The sequence below is a fragment of the Carcharhinus amblyrhynchos genome, chromosome 4 (assembly GCF_965287045.1).
Source record: "Carcharhinus amblyrhynchos chromosome 4, sCarAmb.v2.hapA, whole genome shotgun sequence".
NCBI lineage: Eukaryota > Metazoa > Chordata > Chondrichthyes > Carcharhiniformes > Carcharhinidae > Carcharhinus > Carcharhinus amblyrhynchos.
In genome coordinates, this window is record NC_137327.1 from 101,211,346 (window position 1) to 101,235,916 (window position 24,571).

Sequence of the window (24,571 nt, forward strand, 5' to 3'; positions counted from 1 at the left end):
GACACCGCATGCTCCCTCTCCAGGGACACCTGGCTGCAAACGTAGCTGCGGTAGAGGGGCAGGCAGTGCAAATAAATTAAGGTAACAACTGCCAGTCAGTGCTGAAATCAAGCCAAAAAGACTTTGCCTCGTTCGAGATGTGGGTGGAGATTTATTTAATGCTGTTACCATGTGGTGGCAAGGTCCAAATCTGTCTGTCTCCTATGGCTTGAGATGCAGTTTATAACTGTTGTTTCTCCCCTGCAGGTGCTGGCTGTACATTAAGTAATGGACATCTCCAGATCTGCCCTTCACTCTCTGCCTTGTATTTTAGGCTGTTGTTACCTGCAAGTGAGAACAACAGACTTATGAGTATTCGCAAGTGCACTGATGACCTGATGCCCTAATTCCGATTACATCCCGTTCATCCATCAGCCCAGTGTTTGCTGACCTACATTGCCTCGCAGCCAAGCAATACCTCAGTTTTAAAATTCTCAGTCTTATTTACAGATCCCTCCTCGGCCTCTCCCCGCCTATGTCTGTATTCTTCTCCAATTCCACAATCCTTTGTGATATATATGCTGTTCCAGTTCTGACCTCTTGAACACCCCTGACTTGAATCAGTTCATAATTGGTGGCCAAGCCTTCAGCTGCTAAAACACTAAGCTCCAGAACCTCTCCTTTAATTTCTCTATCTACCTATTTTTTTTTTAAGAATACCTCAAAACCTACCTATAAGTTTTTGGTCAGCTGGCCTTATATATTGTTGGTGCCTCGGGATCAAATATCATAATGCTGCCATGAAAGGCTTTTGGACATGTTAAGTTGCTGTATGACTCTGAAGTTACAGGTGTTATTTCAATACAGGTTGTTGTTGTTGCCTGCTTGCCACACTTTCTCTTCCTGTGTATCTGTAATTGTCACACCTTTTATTGAAATATGTTTGCAATAACTGAGAAGTCTGATCAGCTTCTTTTGTGTTTTGCCAAGCTTGGATATAGTTCTGCTTACAAGTGGATACCTATAAAATTTGTTTGTCTGATTGTGGTGTCCAACTAGACTATCCAGATTCCACCTTAGTGACTCTCCCATATAATCCATGCCACATTTAAATGAGGCATTCGATGCAACGTGGCTCGAATCCTTCCTGAGCTTGCATTAAATTCAAGCAACATATAGTGAAAGTAATACATTAAAGAACAATAATGGTGCAGTGGCAGTTCTAGAAGTGAATATAATGTATATCATGGATTTCGTTGCTTCTCACCTTCCACTTAAGCTTGCATGCTTTCTGCCTGCCAATCCATTAATAGCTGAGTCTTCCCTCCACCACACCTCCCCCTTTCTATTTTAGAGTTCAATGTCCAATTAATTAACTCTCGTAATCTCAAAAACCCAATGTTACATCCAGCAGCAAGTAGGATCCACCTTTAAAGGGATCATCAATTGCGTAGGAGGTTAGTTTGATTTCTTCCAGTTGTCGCTTTCCTTCTGCAAGTGTTTGGAGTTTCTATTGTTTTTTTCCAGTTGCCAGAGTACTCGATGGGTCTTTGGTGATTTCAGGGCTTCTGCACAAACCAGCTGCACCCAGACTTGGATGCACTAGTAAACATTCCAATTACAGTACCTCATAATTTGGGGAATGAACCAAGATCATGCAAAGCAGGACATGCTGCTGGAAGGAGGAAAAGGAGGTCTGAGGAGAAAGGCTCTCAGCAGGAGGCCATACCATCCAAGGTATTTAGAGGGCAATTCTCCAGCTTGAACTTCGGTGAGGAACAATTTATATGGTGTCTGTATTTCAGTAAAAAATCTACTCGTTGACATCTAACACTGGCTGCAGCCACAACTGCATCCTCAGAGCAGGAGAAGGACATTACCAGTAGCTGTGAAGGTAACCATGATGATGAATCTGGTTACCAACTGGCACCTTCCACACTGAAGCTAGAGGCATTTAAACATCACACAGTCACCATTCATTGTTGTGTGAGGCAGATCACTGACACGCTATTCAATAAAGTCTGACTGATGTTCTCTCTTTGCAGAGAGAAGCTGGTGGAATGAGGACACGCTTTCTCCAGTTATAAACTTCTGAGTAACATTGATTGTGCACATGTTGCTTTGTGGGTACCATATCTCATATTCTATAGTGAAAACAAAAGGGATTCTGCTTCCTCAACATCTAGCCGAGCAGGTCTGTGACCACTGACAGTGAATCAATGCCAGTATCCACAATAGATAATGAATCAAGAATGTCCACAAGACCATAAGATATAGAAGCAGAGGTGGGCTATCAACTCTGATCTATCAAGTCTGTTCTGCCATTCAAGTGATCATGGCTAATCTGATATAATACTCAACTCCACTTTCCCGCCTTATCCCCATACCCCTGATTATCTTGCCGATTAAAAACTGGTTATCTCAGCCTTGAACGTACCCAGCTTTTACAGCCCTCTGCTGATGCCAGTGCCCTATGAACTGAAACCTACTTCTTCCACAACAGTCTTCCAGCCACGTATTAATCTCTCTAATATTATACACCTTATGCCAATTTGTATAACCTTGGAGGCCCTGTTTTATAAGTGAATGCCTAGCTCCTCAAACTATCAACCTCTTTCCTCAGTCTACCCACACAGACATGGGGAGAACTTGCAATCTCCACAGTCACCCAAGGCCGGAACGAACCTGAGCCCCTGGCACTGTGAGGAAGCAGTGCTAACCATTGTGCCATTGTGCTGTCCAAAAGAAGGAAATGAAAGAAAGGAGGCAACTTAGACAGTTCCTTTTGCCTGGGCTGTCTGTGGAAAAATTCACTGAGTCCAACACCAGTAACTGCAACTTTAACTCCCATTCGCCAACAGCCCTGCATCTTGCCTTCCTTCTGTTATTGATCATCACAGCATCCATTTAGCCACAATGCAAAAATAATTACCAGGCAAAATAAACATTCCAAACTGATTGTAGAAATGAAATCATTGCAAATTATATTCCAAAGCCAATCAATCATCCTTGTGTATTTTCTTACTGCCTATTTCGCAGCTGCCTCTGTCCATCCTAGTGATCCGATGCAGTGTTATCGCAGTGGCTGTGTGTGGCTGGTGCAACAATGCTGACTATTAGCAGGGGAGACTTCCAACAGACTTGGAGGACAACCTCAGACTGCTTCACTTCGACATAAGCATCTGGGCTGGCTGGCTGACGGGCATCAGCAAGTGCATTGGCAGAGTGGCAGGGTGTTTGCTGCTTTCTGAGAGAGGATATCAGATTTGTGCTCCATGGAGCCAATACCACACCCCCAGGAAATGCCTCAACAATCCTAGTGATCTTCTGATTGAACATTCCCTCAATGCATTTGTAGAGTGCTTGCATGATTTACTTAAAAGTACTGCATCTTTATCTCTTTGTTGGCATGGCCACACATGCATGATAATTTAAAGGGACCAACTGCCTGGGTGGGGATTTTCCAGGTTGCTGCACAGCTTAGTGGGAATACTGGACAGATTGTTAGATTGCTTGACATCTTCTATACTATTCTGGGTGATATAATCCACTGCCATGATGGCAGCGTGCTGACCTTGCGTGACTTCTTACTGAGCTTTCAATACAGCAATGAGGCTTCTGATGCAAGTTGCTACAACAGAAGCTGACACATCGGTCATTGTACTGTGTGACATGGTTGGGTCCACAAGTGTGCTGATGAAGTTGGTAACCAATTCTAGGCTGGAAAGGTTGAGCTCTAAGCTTTGGGAAAAACCCTATGTCAACTTGTGCTCGACTCCTCCATGCTCCATGAGATTCAGCAGGCTTTCTGGCAGGCTTCCTAATGCACCAAGCATTTCATTGTGCATAACCAGCAGCATTCTTCTGTGGGTTCCCCACCAAAGTCCTCATTTGACGTCCCTGCATGAGAAGCTGTATGTGACCTCACCTTTGGGTGAGCTGGCACTTGTGTTGTCATTAACTATTGCCCTGGCTGCCTGCGTTCTCCCCATGTGCAGACCTTGCCTCTTGAGCTTTCCATTAAATGCACACGGAATTGGCATCTGAAGTGGTGGCTGCAGATATCAAATCATGTGACAGTGTATCTTCATCATCATTGTCTTCTTTCTGTTCCTCCCATATCTGGCTGGTTCTTGGGTATCTGCAAAGAGAAATATACAAGCATAAGATTGTGGTGCAAAGCAGACAGAATAACTGGTTCAGGCTTGACCATCTGCAGCTTGTAAATCAGAAGAGATTGTGGGATGAAGACAAGTTGGATGTGGGGGTGACAACTAAGTTCATGTATAACATCATCTTCAATTGTTCCAGCTTTGGTGCTTGCCACAACCTGAGCAATGAGCATCTCAATAATGACCAGTACCATCTCCTCCTTGGACTTTAGGTTGGAAGCTACACCTGTCCCCTCTAATTCGCTTCCTTGGCCTCTGGTTGTGCAACATCTTGTAAGGGTGAGTGTCATGCGATCTGTTGGATGATATGATTTATCCATGGTTGAAACTCCCAGAGTGTGCAAGCGGAGATGTGGTTGTGAGGCTTACAGCAGTGCTTGGTCTGAAGTGTATGAGTGTTAAATACAAGTTCTGATTTATATGGATCACTGGAAGATGAGAAATGGCATTGTGGTTGATTGAAAAGTGTCTGCCACTAATGGTGCAGTTGGTTAGATGTGGCATTTGAAAGTGGATTCACTAACCTTTGCCACTTGTGTGCAGCCATTAAACTGCTAGGTACTTGGATGCTAACTTGACTATCTGTTCCTACTGCTTTCTGTGCACGCTAGAGAGAGCCTCCTGGGCTCCTGCCAATATAGGATATCTCTCTTTTCAATTTCTTCTGTCTAGGACTCTGGTGCAGAAACTGAAAATCTACAAACCCTCACTCTGCCATATGCCATCTTTCAGTGTTGGGGTGGCACAGTGGTTAGCACTGCTGCCTCATAGTGCCAGGAACCCCAGTTCAATTCTGGCCTTGAGTGACTATGTGAAGTTTGCACATTGGCTCCGTATTGGCGTGGGTTTCCTGCGTGTACTCTGGTTTCCTCTCACACTCCAAAGATGTGCAGGTTGGGTGGACTGGTCATGCTAAGTTGCCCCTTAGTATCCAAAGATCTGTTGATTAGGGGAATTAACAGGGTAAATATGCAAAGTTACAGGGGTAGGGCAGGGGCTGAGCCTGGGTGAGATGCTTTGTCAGGAAGTCAGCACAGACTCGATTAGCTCAGTGGCCTCTTTCAGCACTGTGGGGATTCTATGTTTCATAGGTCAGATTCACTTCCTGCATGACTGCCAACACCTGCTTCTACCTTTAATGTACTTCCTCTTTAAGGGATCTAGCTGATGCCAGCCACTCATGATATTGGTGATGTGTTCAAACAACTAGTCAATCAACAGTTCCATGAGCCCTGGCTAAGGCTGAAGTGATTTTAAGACAGCAGACAGCACAAAGTTACCACCCTGTGACATTAAACAGGTGCAGGTTATTCACCAATTACAATCCTTATGCCTATTGTCATGGGCTGCCTATTTTAACTCCCTGCAGTTCAGCTGCTGTCGGGCTAATGGTGTGTATTCTACACCAAAGTAGTGTTGCCACCACTCAGCTACAGGTTGGTAGAACCAACTGCACCCTGATTGGCAACCATTACTTTGTTCTGTACAAATAAAGGTTCCAGTTCTGTGTAACCTTTTATTTACTTAGCGAATGCAAATCCCTGAAGAACTGCAATAGCCTCCTCATTTGCTGAGTTTGATATGATCTTGGAAGATCCTTATACTCTGGGCTCTTATGAAATGTTTTAGTGTTCTTGTTATATTGTAATGGTAAACTGGTTTCAATTCCAACATCATAAGTTGTGTACATTTGTTCAGGCCTCAGCCATCCTAACACAAGTATTGGACTCTGATCTTGACACCTACTGTTCTGTGTTGAATAAGTAGGCAAGGTAATTGTAAGAGGTGGGGCCAGCTGTTACCATTCTGTATTTTCTCACAGTTGAGGTCTTACTAGTCAAACAAATTTGTCTTGTTCTAATCTTGGCTTAGAAGGAACTAAGAAGAATGATTTAGATGTGTGTCTCAGTGGGTGGAGCAATGCCCTACCCTGTTCATGCAGTTTGCTTAATTACACCGGCAAAAAATGTTTTGAATGTATTGTAAATGACAATGCTGAACTGGAATGTAGATAAATATCTGGAGTTCAGGTGAGGTGGGTGTGATCATTGTGACTAAGATTCCAATATGCACACTTTGTCAATATTGAAGTACATAGAACATAGAACATTACAGCGCAGTACAGGCCCTTCAGCCCTCGACATTGCGCCGACCAGTGGAACCAATCTAATGACCCTCTAACCTAAACTATTCCAGTTAAACCTAAACTAAACTGTTAAGTAGCTGCCAGTGAGTATATTCTGCAAGGTAAAAAGTATATTCTGAGTATATTCTGCAAGGTAAAAAGCAAAATGCAATAATTTTGTGTTTTCAGAGCAACTGTTGGACAAAACCTCAGTCCAAACAAGCACAATTCATCTTGTTCAAAGTATTTCCAAAAACATTCTTAACTGCAAATTTGAAACTTTCCAAAAAAATTCAGTGGCCGAGCAATTGGAGATTTACTTAAAGATCCTAAAGGAATGTTGTGTATTGTGCAGAAATCATTGCTGGCTTCACAAGTTGATTTACTGGTTAGCCCTTGTTTAGTGATGAGACAATCTAATTTGTATAAGGTGTCATCTGTCAGACTTTACTCAAGTACCTGATACTGAATCCTTAATTGGACAGTCTGAAACTACATTCATTAGCATAACATTGTTTTTTTCCTCGGTCTTCACCATAGCACAATGCAGCAATTCACATTAGCTTTCCATTCTATAATTGTAATAGTTCTCCATTTGTTTCATTTCTAGGATCTAATCTGGTGAAATGTTCAAAAGATTGCCTCCAGACAGCTAACCCTGTTGAATGAGTTCCTCCAGTGAATGGATAGCAACGCAATGTCAGACGGGACAACCATCGTTAAACAATATCATGAGCCAAAGGCTTAGCACAGAAATCACCCAGAGCCATTGTGGTTAGTGAATGTGCAGCCTTATCTACAAATTTCTTTATTATAAAATCATTTTTTGTTAGTGTCAAAGGTTTTAAATTCATGCTCTATTCTCTGTTTCAGTATCGAACATCTGAAACCTCTTTATTGCCCACACTTAGTAAGGAAGAGGTTGTTGCAGTTTGTACAGACATCAAACCTTTGGTGATTGCAGCAATATGTCAAAACAAATGGAGATGATCAACCTGTCATTCCTGACGGATAAAGAGAGGGAAGCAATCATGGAAGTGCTGCTCCGAGATGAGACGTTGCGGACATCTGAGGAAAAGCGAATAAGGTAATGAGGGGAGAGACGATGTTGGAACAACATTTCTGACTGTGATTGTTTCTAAATTCTTCCACTGGCAATGCCACATCTAAGTGGTGTTCTGCACAAAATGCCTACACCCAGCAACCCACAATTTTAAACCATAAGGACTGGAAGTAAGGAAGACTGGCACGTGAATTATTTCAGCTATCTCCCTTGACAACACATTAATACTAAAATGCTTTTAAAGCAAAGTGATTTTTCATAAATGCCTGAATATTAGGTTGTATTGTGGATGTGGAAACAGGCAACAGGAGCAACGGTACAGGATTACTGCCTCCTTGTACTTTGTTTGGAGGTTCCCAAAACTTTATTTTGGGTGGCATGATGGCACAGTGGTTAGCATTGCTGCCTCACAGTGCCAGGAACCTGTGTTCAAATTCCCGGCTTGGGCCACTGTCTGTGTAGCTTCTGCACCTTCTCCCTGTGTCTGAGTGGGCTTCTTCCAGGTGCTTCGGTTTCCTCCCACTGTCTGAAAAATCTACTGGTTAGGTGCGTTGGCCATACTAAATTCTCTCTCAGTGTACCCCAACAGGCACCGGAGTGTGGCAACTAGGGGATTTTCATCGTAACTTCATTGCAGTGTTAATGTAAGCCTACTTGTGACACTAAGAAATAAAAAACAACTTTATTTGCTAAGCACCTACTTTGAAGATTCAGGTCCTGTGTACACATCTCTCTGTTTAAGGAGAAGTGGGACAGAAACCAGTCTCTGAACATAGCACGGAATGGATAATAAAACTTTGGCAGCCCACACATACAATTTTATTTTCCAGAAATCAGGTTCAGTCTAAAACAATTAGCCTGTTTCATGCTTCAGGTAAAGATGAATCGCACCAGCTGCAATATTTATACACAGAACAGGAGGATTTTATTCTATAAGTTAACACTGCATACTGCTTAAGACAGAAAGCACAGTGCCAGTACTATACAGCTGAACAAATATAAACATAAAACAGCGTTTGATGATTCATCAGTGAGTTGGGTGAATTAATTTGTTCGTGCAACCTCAGTTTGGTTTTGCAGAGTCATTTGCAAATCAGTCTGCAAATTGAAGTTAATTTCATAGTTGTTTTTGATGTAAAGTAAATTGAGCCCCATTTTACATGGTAGGTACATGGGGGCAGAGTGGGCAAGCATTTCAGCAGCTCATTGGGGAACTCTGGGAACCCTTCATGAAATAAGAGACATTGTCTGGAGGGACGATTAGAGTCACCAGTACTACTGATGAAATTCTCTTTTAACTGCGCCGTAATCTTGGTTTTTGTTCTAGTCCTCAAAGATGGATTATGAACCATGTTCTGTCTTTTAGGAAAACATTTGTTTGATTTTGAGCAAAGCCAAGACAAAACAGAGGTGTTTCTGATGTGTAGTAACTGATTACTGTGTACCAGAAGCAGCTCTGATTAGACCAACTTCCAGTTTTAGGAAAACTTCGTGAATACATATATCCAATGCTGTGCTGGGCTGTGACTTTCCTTGACAAGGATGCACCTGGGTATACCCTTTCTTTAAAGTTAAAAAGATAAAGAAACTCAGACTATTGATGTATCACCTCAGAGTGAATTGGAGGCTCTTCTTCTCAGCCTGTCCTCAGTCCCTGGTGTTTTTGCTGTGCCTGCCAATTTGGGAGCTGGGTAGGTGATGGCATAGTGATATTGTCACTAGACTAGAAATCCAGAGACCCAGGCCAAGATCTGGAGACCCGGGTTCAAATGTCACCACGGTAGCTGGCGAAAGTTGAATTCCATAATAATCCGGAATTAAAAGTCAATGATCAGGATTCACTAATGTCCTTTAGGGAAGGAAATCTAGACTGGCCTACGTGTGACTTCAGACCCACAGCAATGTGACTGACTTTCAAATGCCCTCTGACATGGAGTGTAGTTAGGGATGGCCAGCCAGCGAAGCCCATATCTTGCAAATGAATTTTTAAAAATTTGGTTTAGAAGCTGCTTCTGTGTGTGCCATCAAAAAGTGACAATTGTGCCCCTGGAGGGATCTCTGGATTCACCTCCCACTCCATTTTGCCATGGTTGTATGATTCCATTAGTGAGAATTGTTTAAAGTGACACCATAGCGATGGCTTAGGACAGACTGTAAATGCAGTCTTGTGACAGTCATCCATATATGGAGAGCTTTTTTTTTTAAAGGACATAATTAGGTTGATTCAGCTGATATTCTTAGTAGCCTTTAATAAAGTAATTAATGTCATTTCTCATTGCAGTTTGCCTTATTTTGAATAGACACACGTCGGGGTTTGTGCTGACGTAGTCTTATTGTTTGATTTTTTTTAAGAAAGTTGAAGAGTGAGCTGTTGGAAATACGACGTAAGGGAGCAAAGCGTGGCAGTCAGGACTACAGTGATAAGACCTGTGCACGATGCCAGCAGACACTGGGCCGCTTTGTTAAGAGTGGAAATGTGTGCAAACAGTGTAACCACCTGGTGTGTAAAGAATGTGGCGTTTCAGGTGACGATGGAAAATGGAGATGCACTGTGTGCATCAAGGAGGCGTAAGTGTGACTTCTTCCTTTAAACAAAATACTAAGTAGGATTGGCTGGGGAGCATATTTTTTGCACGATGCATAAATCTGAAAATATGTTTTACTGAGATGTGTTCAAATTCCCGGCTTGGGCCACTGTCTGTGTAGCTTCTGCACCTTCTCCCTGTGTCTGAGTGGGCTTTTTCCGGGTGCTCCGGTTTCCTCCCACTGTCTGAAAAATCTACTGGTTAGGTGCGTTGGCCATACTAAATTCTCTCTCGGTGTACCCCAACAGGCACCGGAGTGTGGCAACTAGGGGATTTTCATCGTAACTTCATTGCAGTGTTAATGTAAGCCTGCTTGTGACACTAAGAAATAAAAAACAACTTTATTTGCTAAGCACCTACTTTGAAGATTCAGGTCCTGTGTACATATCTCTCTGTTTAAGGAGAAGTGGGACAGAAACCAGTCTCTGAACATAGCACGGAATGGATAATAAAACTTTGGCAGCCCACACATACAATTTTATTTGCCAGAAATCAGGTTCAGTCTAAAACAATTAGCCTGTTTCATGCTTCAGGTAAAGATGAATCGCACCAGCTGCAATATTTATACACAGAACAGGAGGATTTTATTCTATAAGTTAACACTGCATACTGCTTAAGACAGAGAGCACAGATTCCTGGATGCATGAGATCCTGGGGTATGCCACAAGAAACGCCTAGAAAACGGTCTGAGATAATGGGAAGATTTGTGTTGGGTTAGCTGTTTTCCTCAAAACATCAAAGAGTACTTTTCAAATCGGACATTTGACCAATAAAGTTTAAAATATCTTGCATTAAATTTGCTGGAAAATTAACCAGATTGAACTCAGGTTAATTGACTGACACAAAAGCTTCAGGACCATTTTATATCTTCCTTCTAAACAGAGAAATCTATGATGGTGAAATTGGCAGAGAAATTTAGATACACAATATCCAGGGTTCCCTGTCAAAGCTCTAGTATTGGAACGTGATGGATGTTTGAGGAGAGATTTTATGAATCGCACTCCTAGTGGGAGCACCTAGTGAGAAATCATGGGGTGTGGCTTTGTCTAGGCCCAGAATATGCGTTCAAAAAATTAGTCTGAAGGTATAGATATCCAGATGGAAGACCTTCTCAACATTAACATTGAATTTATAAACCGTGGGCAAGTGGTAGGAAAAGGACAGAGGTCAATGCCTTGACTGAATTGGATTACATTGATCCCAAACAGTCCTTTTATTCTAAGGAATTTCCTTCAGGTGATCCTTAACTTATTCCTAAACTCAAAGACATTGAGGGGTAGATTGACTTTGTTGCATCCTGTAGACTGAGCAACCCTTCTCCTAAATGTGACTGACCCTTCCTCCTAAACTGCAATAGTAATCCTGTTGCCTTTCTAAAAGCTTTTGTGAAATCCAACTTCCTCAGTATGGCTTTTGGATGATGCGCCTGAGATTTACATTCATTATTAGCAAACAATCGAGGCAATATTTTCGAGTAAGTTCTGGGAAAAGATTTAAATGGATTGCTCAGTGTCAACATGAAGTCAGGTCTTAGAAGAAATAAAATTTAGAGCAGAAACAGGGAATTGATGTTAGAGTTTAATCCAATACCAATAAGAATGATTTCATTTTGAAAAATACAAAGTACAGGCCAGATTAAATCTTCAACAAACGTTTATAGTAAAAAGATCAAAAGAGTGGAATTCCACACAGTGACTATAATCCTATGTTCTTTATCAGAAAACTAAAGAAACAAACAGGAGACTGGTTCTTTGAATACCGAGCAAAGCGGTACAGCATTGACTTTGGTAGTGATATAATCAGAGCATCATTAAAGAGGAAACATGTCTGTAAGTAGCTGAGTGCTGCATATTTTCAATTAAAGTTTATATATCTGATACTCATGTACATTACACATTTATTCACTAAGGGAAAGGAATTCTGTTACCTTGACTAAGTTGAACCTCAGAGCTGCACACGTCAACAACTTTGCCCATTTCCATCTCTGCTCAGCTGAACTATTGCTGAAATTCTCATCCATGCTTTTGTTACTTCCTGACTCAACTCTTCCAATGCTCTCCTGGCTTGCCTCTCATCTTGTACTGTCCCATTAACTTCTGCTAATTTGTGCTGCTTGTATCCTAATTCACACCAAGCCCTGTTCTTCCATCAGCCCTGTGCTTCCTGACTTTGCATTGGCTCCCAATCAGGCAATGCCTCGGTTTAAAGCTCTCAATTTTATTTTCACACAGCCTCCCCTATCCCCACCGTTGTAATCTCCTTCAGTGCCAGAACATTGCAGGATTTTTGTGCTTCTCCATATATGGCTTCTCTCATTTTCCTGATATTAATTACTTCACCAAATGGTAACCATAGGGCAGCACGGTGTCACAGTAGTTAGCACAGCTTCCTCATAGTGCCAGAGTCCCAAGCTCAATTCCTGCCTCGGGTCACTGTCTTTGTGGAGTTTGCACTTTCTCCTCGTGTCCGCATGGGTTTCCACCAGGTGCTCCAGTTTCCTCCCACAGTCCAAAGATGTGCAGGTTAGTTGACTGGCCATGCTAAATTGACCCTAGTAACAGGGATTAGCAGGGTAAATGTGTGGAGTTACGGGAATAGGGCCCGGGTGGGATTGTGGTCGGTACGGACTTGATGGTCCTAATGGCCTCCTTCTGTGCTGTAGGGATTCTATATAACCCTAAATTCTGGAATTCCCTCTGTATATCTTGCTGTTCCTCTTTCCTCCTTTCAAATTCTTTCTTAAAGTTTACCTCTTTGGTCTGTTTTTGGTTACCTGAGCTAATATCTGGCTCAGTGTGAAATTTTGTTTGGTAACTCTGTGGTAAAATACCCTAGGACGTTTAACTATATTAAAGATGTTAAATAAATGCAAGTTTTTATTTGATTGCTGCAAGATGGATGTTTCTCTTAGTGATTACACATTGGCTTTCCAATTCCCATTCTCTAATGCAGGAGTTAGTGATGAATTGAAAAATCTGGGGAAGAAATGGATAATATCCTTTTAAAAACCAGTAAATACTTCCTAACTTTTCTCCTACTGTGCAGTAAATAAGCGAGAGACAGTAGGACAGGCATTACTACAGAAGGCACTGGCCAACGATGCAAAAGCAAATACTGCAGCAAAGGCAAGACAGAAGACATCTCAAAATGACAGCAAGGTTTCTCGGTGAGTGTGGTCATGTAGCATAGCAGTTAACATGCGTTTGTATTTGATTAATTTTGGTTTTCTATACATTGACATGTACATTGTGAATTTTAGTTATTATTTTGTTTTATTTTGTTGTCGAGAGACCAGAGAGAAGGACAAAGGCTAAAATACAGCACATAAACAAGGCTAGACAAAGGAATAGAGTGAATCAATTGGAAACTAATGATAAGGGTGAGATGCTTTCAAAGTGAGGATTGTACCAGGAAAGGAGAAAGGACAAAGGTAGGAAACCTACAGCTTGAATTTTTAGAAAAGAATCAATTAAATGTGATTGCAGTACAGGAGGGGAAAGGGTGAGCATATAGCACATTGTATTTGGAAAAGGAGAAAGGAAGAATTGAGAAATACCTAAAGTGTTGCAATTGAGAAAGAGAAGTTGAACAACAAAAATAAAGAAGCCATAAGTCTGGTTGCTGAATGTAAGGAAGCATTGCGAATGGGAGCATGCTGAAGCTTTGGAATAACTTCAGCTTGACTGAGAGTGGAAAGATGTCAAAGTGTGAGGATCATTTGTCTCAGAGAAGGAAGCAAAGTTTTTTGAAAGAATTTCTGACCAATGAGGGGATTTGAAAGTTATATGAGGTCAGAAGAGATAGTAAGATCAAGAATATTAGTATTTAAAGCAAGACTCAGGATGGAAACATCCATTGGATGAAGTGGTCGTTGTTAGTTAGATGTAACTAACTAACATAAATTAGTTAGTTACATCTATTTGATGGTTATTGTGGCTGAGATTCCACTTGTTTTGCTCTCTAACTCCAGGAAAAGTTTTGACTTCCTGCCACTAAATTGAAAGAAGCAATTTTCAATTTTCTTCTTAAAAGACGTGGACGAGATGAAGATTTTATAGAGCAGATCAAGTTGTGATTTAGCCATTATATTTCAAGAGAGCACACATTTTGGGATATATGGGGACTGATTTTCAAGGTCCTGCAACTGAGTGCATTGGATCACTTTGATAGATCCTATCAGCCACGCTTCTTCTTGGCTGTGCAATCCTTCTGGCTCATTTCCCTATATGTACAGGGGTAGGAAAATCTGACCCGTGATCTTTGCAGAAAAACTTGAATTTAATAGCTCAGTGTCATTGGCTGGGTGTTTGCGTGGTTTACTGTACCATCGAACTTTTTCTAATCTTGACCCCCATAAGGCAAGAACATACAGAATATGCAGTGTAATGATGTTCATCTTTGGCCAAGATCATGAGGACTTCTTATGAGTTTTTTAATGGCTGTTTACAAACAAAAGGATGGACTTTTCAGATCCTGAAGCAGTCTGTGCCCATATGCAGCAAGACCTGAGCAACATTCAAGCTTGGTCTGATAAGTGGCAAGTAACATTCAGGCCACATAAGTGTTAGGCAATGATAATCTCCAACAAGAGAGAATCTAACCATCTCTCCTTGACATTTAATAGCATTACCACCACTGAATTCCCTGCTGTCAACATTCTGGGGGTTACCATTGACAAGAAACTGAACTGGACAAGTTATTTAAACAACATAACTACAAAAGCAGGTCAGAGGCTGTGAAACTCACTAAAGCCTGTCTGCAATCTACAAGATACAAGTTGGGTATTAATTGGAATACCTTCCACTTGCCCAGATGAGTGCAGCTCCGACAACACTCAATAAAGCACACGTCATTCAGGACAAAGCAGCCCACTTGACTGACACCCCATCCACCACCTTAAACATTCACTACCGACATACAGTGGTTGTACTGTGTGCAATCTACAAGGTGTGCTGCAACAACTGGCCAAGGTCCTTTGAACAGCACATTCAAATCCTACAATCTCTGCCCTGGTCCTTACAAGTGGCAGTAGATGCATGGGAACACCACTGCCTGCAGATTCCCCTCCAAGCCACACATTACCCTGTGCTTGGAAATATGTTACCGTTCCTTCACTGGGTTAAAGTTCTGGAATTTGTTTCCTGACAGCACTTTGTATGTACATACACCACATGAACTGCAGCGGTTCACAAAGGCGGCTAACTGCCACCTTCTCAAGGCAGTTAGATATAGGCAATAAATGAATTAACTTTATCATTGGGAGCTATCAGCAAATCATAGGAAACATATTTTAATCTGCAAAATATTCTTATAATTTTCAACATTTTGGAAGATTGAAATGAGGAACGTGGATCAATGTGGGCAGCACGGTGGCACAGTGATTAACACTGCTGCCTCACAGCACCAGGGACCTGTGTTCGATTCCCGGCTTAGGTCACTGTCTGTGTGGAGTTTGCACGTTCTCCCTGTGTCTGCGTGGGTTTCCTCCAGGTGCTTTGATTTCCTCCCACAGTCTGAATGATGTGCTGGTTAGGTGCATTGACCCGAACTGGCGCCGGAATATGGTGACTAGCACAATTTCACAGTAACTTCATTGCAATGTTAATAGAACATAGAACACTACAGCACAAACAGGCCCTTTGGCCCACGAGTTGCGCCGATCACATCAACACCTACCAACCTACAGACCTATCTATAACTCTCAATCTCATTAAACCCCATATACTCATCCAGAAGTCTTTTAAAAGACCCCAGCGAGTTCGCCTCCACCACCACTGACGGCAGCCGATTCCATTCACTCACCACCCTGAGTGAAAAACTTACCCCTAATGTAGGCCTTATTTGTGACTAACAAATAAATAAACTTTATAAACAATATGGTTCTCTGAAGTAGCAGTCAAGTAACTAAACTATGAACCTGTGATTTGCGATTTTATAGCATTCTGCCTGAATTCCAAGAAAATTCTGAGCAGCTAAGTGACACAGAGTCCACTGGACGCGTAAGCATCAGCAGCCACAAGAGCAACTCGCAATCTCCCTCCAAACACAGCACACCTAACAATTCCAGGTGAGAGATCTGGGGAGGATACTGTTTGAAATTCCTGCGATCAAATGGAAATCCGTTCATTAATGTGATTCAGACCATCTATTTCCTTAAAACCTACTTCATTCATTTGCCCTAATGTCTCCTACATAGCTCAGTATCAAATTTTGTTTAATAATGTTACTGTAAAGTGTCTTGGGATATTTTAGTGCATTAAAGGTGAATATCAAAGCAATTTGTTGTTGAAATAATTGACTATCATGTACTTATGTTTAGTTTTTTTGCTTTTCTCTCTCAGCTTGCTTGAGTCATACTATATCATGTAGCCCATTAGATGAAGAGATGAGCTGGTAACTTACTGCTAGGTCTCTGAAGATCCTGCTTTGAAAAACTGATTCAAAGTAATTCTGTGGCAGCAATCTCATGTGCTGGATCCTTGCTCTGGGAAAGTGACTGGCCTCCAATTAACCTCCCTCTATAACTGTGTGGAGGGAGAATGATATTCAGCATAGAGAGGATTGCAAGCAATGTCCCATATTGTTCCAATCCATCGTTGCTTTATCCAAGATATTCTGGTTATGATCCTAATATAAGAATGTTACTGTGCCTTCATCCCTTGGGCATGGTTTGTTTGGTTTGTGTCTATCACAATGGCCTGGATATCACGGTCTACAGCAAAATGACAGCACTCATTACTGACTTGACAAAAGCTTCTCCTAGATTTTATTTTTAGCACTTGCAATAATCAGCAAGCCAGACAATAGTTTCCGCAGTGGCTAAATGGATCACCTTGAGTCCTCTACTGAATTTTGTTAGGGGCAGTCTTCAGTGATGTGAGTCATTGGTTGGGGTTCATCACAACTGCAGTCTGTATCTTTTTGCTGCAGTCCGGTCTTGGCTAGTGCAGTAACAGTCGAGGAATGCCCAATGTTTGCATGACAGGTTGAAGTCAGGTGAACAGGCTGTGGGATCTTTGAGGACGCTTTTTTTTAATATCTAGTGATCACTATAGTATGGATTCTATTTTTCCCTGTGTTCTGGTGCCAACTACAGGTGTTCTCCAATGCCAAAAACAATGATGTCATCAAGGAGGCTAATATCAGCCAATCACATTGATGAATTCTCATAGACAGCAAGCCAGAAAGCAAAAAGGACTGATTTTCCTTCAACTTTTAATCAGCAAACAGAGAACCAAATAAAGATTGATACACGGAATTGAAATAAAAGTTGAAAATTCATAAACAAATTTAAGATAAATATTTTGACTGTTTTTAAAAATCTATGGTTTCTTTTTAAATTTTCATTAACATTCCACAAAGATAAAATGAGTTTTACTGGACCAGAGAGGTTGTACAGTAATTATGATGTAGCACATTGTAAAAACCCAGATACATCTCAATCAACAAGGCATAACTTTTCAGGTTTTTACAGCAGTGTTAGTAGTGTAAAATATAGGCAAAATATTGCTTATTCCCAGGCTGGAATCTGAAACAAAAACAGAAAATGCTGGAAAATCTCCACGGTCTGACAGCATCTGTGGAGAGCAAATAGAGTCAACTCTGACGAAGAGTCATCCAGACTCTCAACATTGGTTCTATTCTCTCTCCACAGATGCTGTCAGAACTGCTGACATTTTCCAGCATTTTCTGTTTTGTTCGTAGCGTAAAAAATGGATGTTCTTGTCAAATCATAGAATCCTACAGTGCAGAAGGAGGCAATTTGGCCCATGGAGTCTGCACGGACCACAATCCAACACGGGCCCTATCCCCATAACCTCATGCATTTACTCTAGCTAGTCCTCCTCCGGGCACTAATTTAGCGTGGTCAATCCACCTAACCCACGCATTTTTGGACTATGGGAGGAAACCGGTGCACCTGGTGGAAACCCACACAGACATGGGGAGAATGTGTAAACTCCACACCGACAGTGATCCAATCTGGGAATCAAACCCGCATCCCGGAACATTGAGGCAGCAGTGCTAACCACTGTGCCACCTGGAATCAATGATTTCTAAATGATTACTACCTGAAAGAACTTTGACAGCACATCCTGTGAAGGAGCGATGAATCACTGACAGCGGCTTATGGATAATCATGTTTAACTGCGCATGCAGTCTCCATATGACAGAGTAATGACAGTTCTGTGAACCATTAAAACTGCAAAATCCAGGCCAACATATCAAATGGTTGTCATTTGTCATTAAAGGTGGATTGACCTTGCTAAATCAGCAGGATACTGTTTATTGAAATTTAAACTAATTTTATCAGCATATTTAATTAAAGTATGGACTACGTAAATGTAAACTCAACATCATCTTTCCGATTTAACATAAAGTGAAGGTAATTCTGTTTTAGTGTTAAATATAGACGTGGAGAGGAAGAGTTCAGTTTCACTGTTAATTATGACTGCACTGCTTTTAGCACTGGAGAAAATAGAGTGCTACCTTTAGAAGCTGTATAACAATGAGTCGTTTGTAATGTCACTGTCAAAAAGAGAATTTGTGAAACGCACACAGCTACTCTGTTTAAAATGAATGGATTAATGTCAGTGTTACAATAATACTGACTGGAAATTTTATAATTGTGTCCATTTCTATGGTCACTCTCTGGGCTGCTGCTAGCGTGGGAGTTTGGAGTGTGGCTGTCAGCAGGCAATTTAAACAAAAAAAGCTTTGCAGCCAAGCCTGATCCTGCCCCTGCCTGGTATCTGCACACATGCACTTCCTGGCAGGAATTGACAGATTGTAATCAGGAGCGGGAAACCTGTCGGAATCGTCTCTTCCTTGGGCCACAGGCACTCGGGCCTATTGTACTGATTCAAGAATCAAGCTGAGATCAGTTAGCTCAATATCAGGAATTAAATCCAGGGCCTTTCCAACTCAGTAATGCACTATCTTTATGAACTCAGCCGTCAGGGCAGCTAAACGCTATCTCTGACATTTACATTCCTTTGTAACTAATGAATGCAAACAACGCACGTTATTTAGTGACAACTAGTAATTCTTAGATCTCTTCAGTTGAAAGCTAAGCTGTTATTGGTGATTTTAATGTAAACATAAATAAGGCACAATATTTATCCAGTGAGGTGGGCCATCATGAGCAAACTGCTGTTAATGTTCACTGTTTGCGGGAGTTCACCTCTTTGATAAACATTGTAATCAACTGATATAGATGTTCAGGATTTAGACACGGGCAAGTTTCTTTCATATAAAGAGTGAGACTATGCGGTGACCTTACTATCTGCCAGAATTCCTTTTAGGAAATCAAACTATTCTTTAGAAAATATCCCTAACTTTTGTTGGGAATAGGTTTAAAAGCTGAAACTTAGAAAGAATGTGCAATCCTCCATCAGAACTCCAGTCGTTATGTAAATGAATTTAAAGACTACTCTGCTCAGAAGTATCCTTCCCATAACTATCTTGGGCTGAGACCATCGTGGAACCTGAGTACGTTTTGAAAGTTTGTTTATTATTGTCACAAGCAGACTTACATTAACACTGCAATGAAGTTCTGTGAAAATCTCCTAGTCGCCACACTCCGGGGCCTGTTCGGGTACACTGAGGGTGAATTTAGCATGGCCGATGCACCCAACCAGCATGTCTTTTTGGAATGTGCGAGCACCCCTCAGAGGAAACCCACGCAGATATGGGGAGCATGTGCAAGCTCCACACTGACAGTGCCCCAAGCTGGAAATTGAACCTGAGACCCAGGCACTGAGGCAACAGTGCTAACCATTGTGCCACCATGCCGCCCTGAAGTTTTAAAGTGTCAAAGTTTCTCTGTTGCTATTTGTAAATTATGGGAGTGAATTTTTCTATGGTTCTCCCCCTGCCACCCCCCGCAACTCATCTGCCATAACTTTGGTGAATGAGGCATGTGAACCCCAGAATGCCATTTGCACAATTCTCCCAGGGCCCCACCATTCTACCGTTCTTCCATCAAGGCCTGTAGACATGCAGGAGCTGGGATTGGTGAATTCACCTATGGATTGGTAAAGCTTCAGCAAACTTTGTGACCTCCCTGTTTCTATATTTTTCAGGCGGAGTTCCTTAACAGAGAGCAGTATGATGAATGAGCTTCCCATTTCCAAACCCATGAATGCAGGCAGCATGACTCTTCCAGCCGTATCGAAGTCACCCACCACAAGCAAAACCAACATGCAATCTGACTTAGACAATGTATGGCAATACACTTCTTGTTGTGTTTTACTTATTGCGAGTGCATGGGTTTGGCTGATCAGTTGGCCACCTCCAGTTTTTTTAATGCAGTTGAGTAGCCATTCAGAAGATATTAAGAGTCAACCATAAACTAACTGGAATTAATGACCAATTGCAGGTTGCAGAGATCAACCATCGTCCTGCCCAGTTCAAGCTATTGATAAATGATTTCAGGGTTTAAAATGCTGAGCGGCTCAGATATAACCAAACTACAATACATTGCTTCAAATTGAACAAGCCTCAGTCAAGAGAGAAGAATTCTTTTCCACACAGAATAGTGGAAATGGGGAACAGACTCACAGGAAAATCAGTTGAGTCAATTAATCCTTCAAACAAGATCCAAATAAATATGATTGGGACTAAATTAAAAGTTACAAGAATAGATATAGAGCACTGACTTTTTGTTGAGGGTCATAATCAGAAATAAACTAACATGACTGATGAAATATGAGGAAAGGATAACTTTGCCTCCAAATAACTGTTTCTCCCTGGAAAGCATGAGAAGGTGAGGGGCAAATGCTGAATCACACAGTTGAAACTTAGTTCCTTCAGAAGATAAAGTGCATGGAAAAAATCAATCAGAATGTGGATTGTATATAGGCATTGGAAAGAGTGGGCTGGATGTGATTAATGGACTTTATGATCCACACTTTCTCAATAAACCAGTCATTAAGTGATATAATTTTATGTAACAGTGATACTGTATTCAATGTAAAAAAAAATGCAATATATAGCACAATCTACTCAGACATAATTCAAAGGTTTATGGAATGTTTTAATCTTTCAGGGAAATCGCACAAAAAAACACAGTAAAGTTTCAGTGGATGAAAATGTCCCCGAGAATGTATTTAAAAAGAGTTCAAAAATCACTCTGAAACCCACAGGTGAGCTTCAGCACATCAGTGTCTCTTGAGTTAAATTCAATCAAAAGTTTATTTAACACATTTTGAGAATGTTCCACACGTACAAAGAGGAGTCCAGAAGCTTCCTGAGAAGGAGGAAAATTCAGTCCATGCCACATTTGTTCTCATACTAATGCCAGCTTCAGAGAAAACCTCATAGATACTTAAGTGCAGATTGCTTTGTTACATGGCAACACATAATGTATGGCACAAAGAGACTAAGGAATTCTTAATCTCTCACCCCCACTGAATTAACTGTTCTGTGTGAGGCAATGAGATTTGACGCCTATATCCTTTGTCCAAAATGGAGAAAAATCAGCCAAGGTTCCTGCTCCTGATTGATATCCAGTGACTCAAATCGTAAGTGTTTTTGGTCATCAGGCTTGGCTGTGAGCCTTCACCATGGTTGAACTGCCTGCTGATTTCACTCATTAAGAAAAGACCATTGATAAGTTATTACAATAGCAGGACCATGGAACCACAATCAGGCATCAGTTATATTAGTCATGTCAAGGTGTGAAAACTGAAGGGGTGGGGGTCAGTGAGTGTTGAAACAGAATCTTAAAAAGCTAAAGTCTCACTCTCAAAAATATAAATAAACAAGATCACAATTCTCAAAGCAATTGGCTTTGTTTGTGTGCTACACCAGAGATGAAAAACCCAAACCAACGTGATGACTTTAGCTGTCATTTGCAATGTCGTGATGATTTGCTAATTTCAGCCATGTCTTCAATTAAAATGTTTTGTGCATCAGCACTTTCTCCACTGACCACAGAATGCTTTTGGCAGAAGCTATTGTTGTTTTAGAGTCATTGATCTGGTTGCTTGTTTATCTGTGTCTGCATTGTGAAATATGAGACGATGAATGGCTGTATCTAACACATGGATTGTCTTTGTGTGTGGTGTTTCAGGTGTCTGGACTGTTTTTTGCTAAGTTTTGGTTTAACACAGAGGCTGTTTGGCCAGAGTCTCAAGCAAAATTCAGTGAAACCCTCATTCAAACTCCATAAAATTAGGATGAGCAGAAGTATCACCAAGTGCAGTTTTACCCCAGTCTATGCTTTGAAATAATTATTTTATATTTAAATCCTCTGTTAGATTATAGTAAATCTGTGATGGATCTTCGCATATCGGATTCTACAAACATAGGTGATTCCATGGGAGACCGTAGTCGTTCAGTTCCAGGTCTCAATGTGGAGCAGGTCTGTGCGCATATGTTTTTGTGTGATCTTTATACCCTGCATCTGGTTCAGCGATCACCAGCTTCCACTTTCAGGACATTGCCTATTTAGTCCTATCCCTCTCCTCCACCATTGCTGAGATCTTATTACCATGAGGAACAAGTTTTTAAATGCTCTTCATCAATTTTAGCTGTCCTTCAAAATTTAAGTTTATCCAGAACTTTGCAGAGCCCATGTCCTCTCCTACAGGAAGCCCTTGCCACTTAAACCATTCTCATGCTTCTCAATGTCCCTGTGTCCCATAAACTGATTTCAAAATCCTCATTCTCAATTGCCCCCAATATAATGCTCTAATCTAGCTTCACCATGAATGCGCTTCATCTTTCCAAATCCAGTTTACTTTTCCTGTTCCCGCTGCTCCACACTCAAAGCCAAACTTTTAACTGTGATATTTCTGCTGCCTTTTCCCAAATCACTTTGACTTATCAGCTGCTTCCCTGCTTCAAAGCCTAACTTTTTTTTGTATCCATTGCATAAACCTCCCCTTCCCTATTTTCCATCCACTGCTCCCCTTTGTAAACACTTGCAAACTTTTTGTTGCATGTGAATTTATAAATTGTTTTGCTGTTTAAACTCAGAGTGGGATGCTGATCAAGAGACTTTCTGTGCCCTAGATTATTGCGTCATATATCTCCCACACAAGCCATAGTAACATGTCTGTATTTCACTTATGTCACAAATAACATAATTAGTAAAATAATGGCACTGAACCAAAAACAGAAATTCTCATAACATTTATTATGTAGTTTCCATACACATTATGTCAAATACATTATTATAAGGTTTCTCACCGACGACAAATCATTAAACATTTGCCTTTTTACCCACATTATATCAAGACAACAGAAATGTTATTTCATATTATCCAAGTAACTATTATTTCAGCATCTTCTTCATAAAGTAACTTACTGGGTGCATTTCAATGTGTTGGTAGATGTATGGTATACAAAATGACTCTTTATGTTAGGGCATTGATTAATTTCTATCTACATTTAGACAATTGAAAATCAGACTTTAAACTACAATGAAAGATTTAACTGACTCATTTGGTGGGATTTTCCAAACTTTGTTCCTGGCCAAACAGCAGGACGGTTTTAAGGTTCAGGAAGCTGTTGATAGCTCAAATGAGCTTTGCTGAGAGTCTTTAATTCAGCCATATGTTGGTATCCCACCTCCAAGTTCCCTAACTAATCATGAAAGATGGGCAGTCATGAGGTTTAAAATACTATACAAGCTGGTAGTAAAGTTAATAAAATATCTAAAAACAAAAGTATATAAACCAGTGAATAGTATAATTAATTAATTATGGATGGCAGGATAGATGATGTTAAAGCTGCAGCATGTGGGAGCTCCTGGATAACATTGTCTGCAAACAAGAGCAAACGTGTCTGCAGTAGGTGTTTGTGACTTGAGAAGCTTCAGTTCAGAGTAATTGAACTGGAGGCACTGAAACACATCAGTGAGGTGGGAAGTTACCTGGGTGCTTTCTACCAGGAGGCAGTCACACCAGTAAGAATAGAGTCTTCTCATTTGGTCATTCGTCAGGGACAGGATGGCGAGACACTACTGAAACAGGTAAGGGGTCCCAGAGGGCAGGGGTGTCAGCCTCTGTAATTGTCCCATAAGTTTGCGGTTCTCTCAGCTTGTTGGACGAGAGTGGGGACTACAAGATAGATGAGCAAACTGACCACAGCACCGTTGTTCTATGCAGCAACGAGTGAGGGTCCAGATGGCTATGTTGCCTGCCCATTCCAGGGTTTGGTTCATCTGCTAAGGGCTGGAGAGGGATTTAACGGGGAGGGGATGGATTCAGTTGTCGTGGCCCACGTAGGCATCACTGACATAGAAAGAGGTTTTGCCTAGAGTATGAGGAACGAGACACCAAATTAAAAAGCAGAACCTGAAAGGTTATAATCTCTGGATTATTATCTGAGCTTTGGGCAAATTAGCATAGGGTACATAAAATGAAGGAGATGAATATGTGGCCCAAAGATTGGTATGGGAGAAGTGGGTTAAGATTTGTGGGGCACTGGCACCCGTACTGGGGAAAGTGGGAGCTGTACTATTGGGACAATTGCACCTGAACCATGTTGGGACCAGTGTTCTTGCAAGCCACGTAAGTAGGGAGGCACAGGGAGTTTTAAATTAAATAGTGGTGCAAGGGATCAAAGGTGGGCAAATGTGAAATAAGTGTAAGGGAAGAGAGGAAGGTATGAATATGGGAAATGATAAACAGCTCATATC

At 41.2% G+C, this 24,571-nt stretch overlaps 1 protein-coding gene across 2 annotated transcripts in view; it reads left to right on the plus strand.

The window, feature by feature from the left end:
* sytl4 (synaptotagmin-like 4) overlaps window positions 1-24,571 on the plus strand; it is an 83,850-nt gene that overhangs the window by 28,330 nt on the left and 30,949 nt on the right. For both annotated transcript variants that reach the window (XM_080187683.1, XM_080187684.1), the window contains 9 exons: window positions 6,887-7,050; window positions 7,150-7,363; window positions 9,692-9,907; window positions 11,644-11,753; window positions 12,970-13,090; window positions 15,863-15,991; window positions 20,007-20,145; window positions 20,972-21,068; window positions 22,185-22,288. In XM_080187683.1, the coding sequence (XP_080043809.1) occupies window positions 7,245-7,363; window positions 9,692-9,907; window positions 11,644-11,753; window positions 12,970-13,090; window positions 15,863-15,991; window positions 20,007-20,145; window positions 20,972-21,068; window positions 22,185-22,288 (1,035 nt within the window). In that variant the 5' untranslated portion in view covers window positions 6,887-7,050; window positions 7,150-7,244. The remainder of the gene's footprint in view (window positions 1-6,886; window positions 7,051-7,149; window positions 7,364-9,691; window positions 9,908-11,643; window positions 11,754-12,969; window positions 13,091-15,862; window positions 15,992-20,006; window positions 20,146-20,971; window positions 21,069-22,184; window positions 22,289-24,571) is intronic.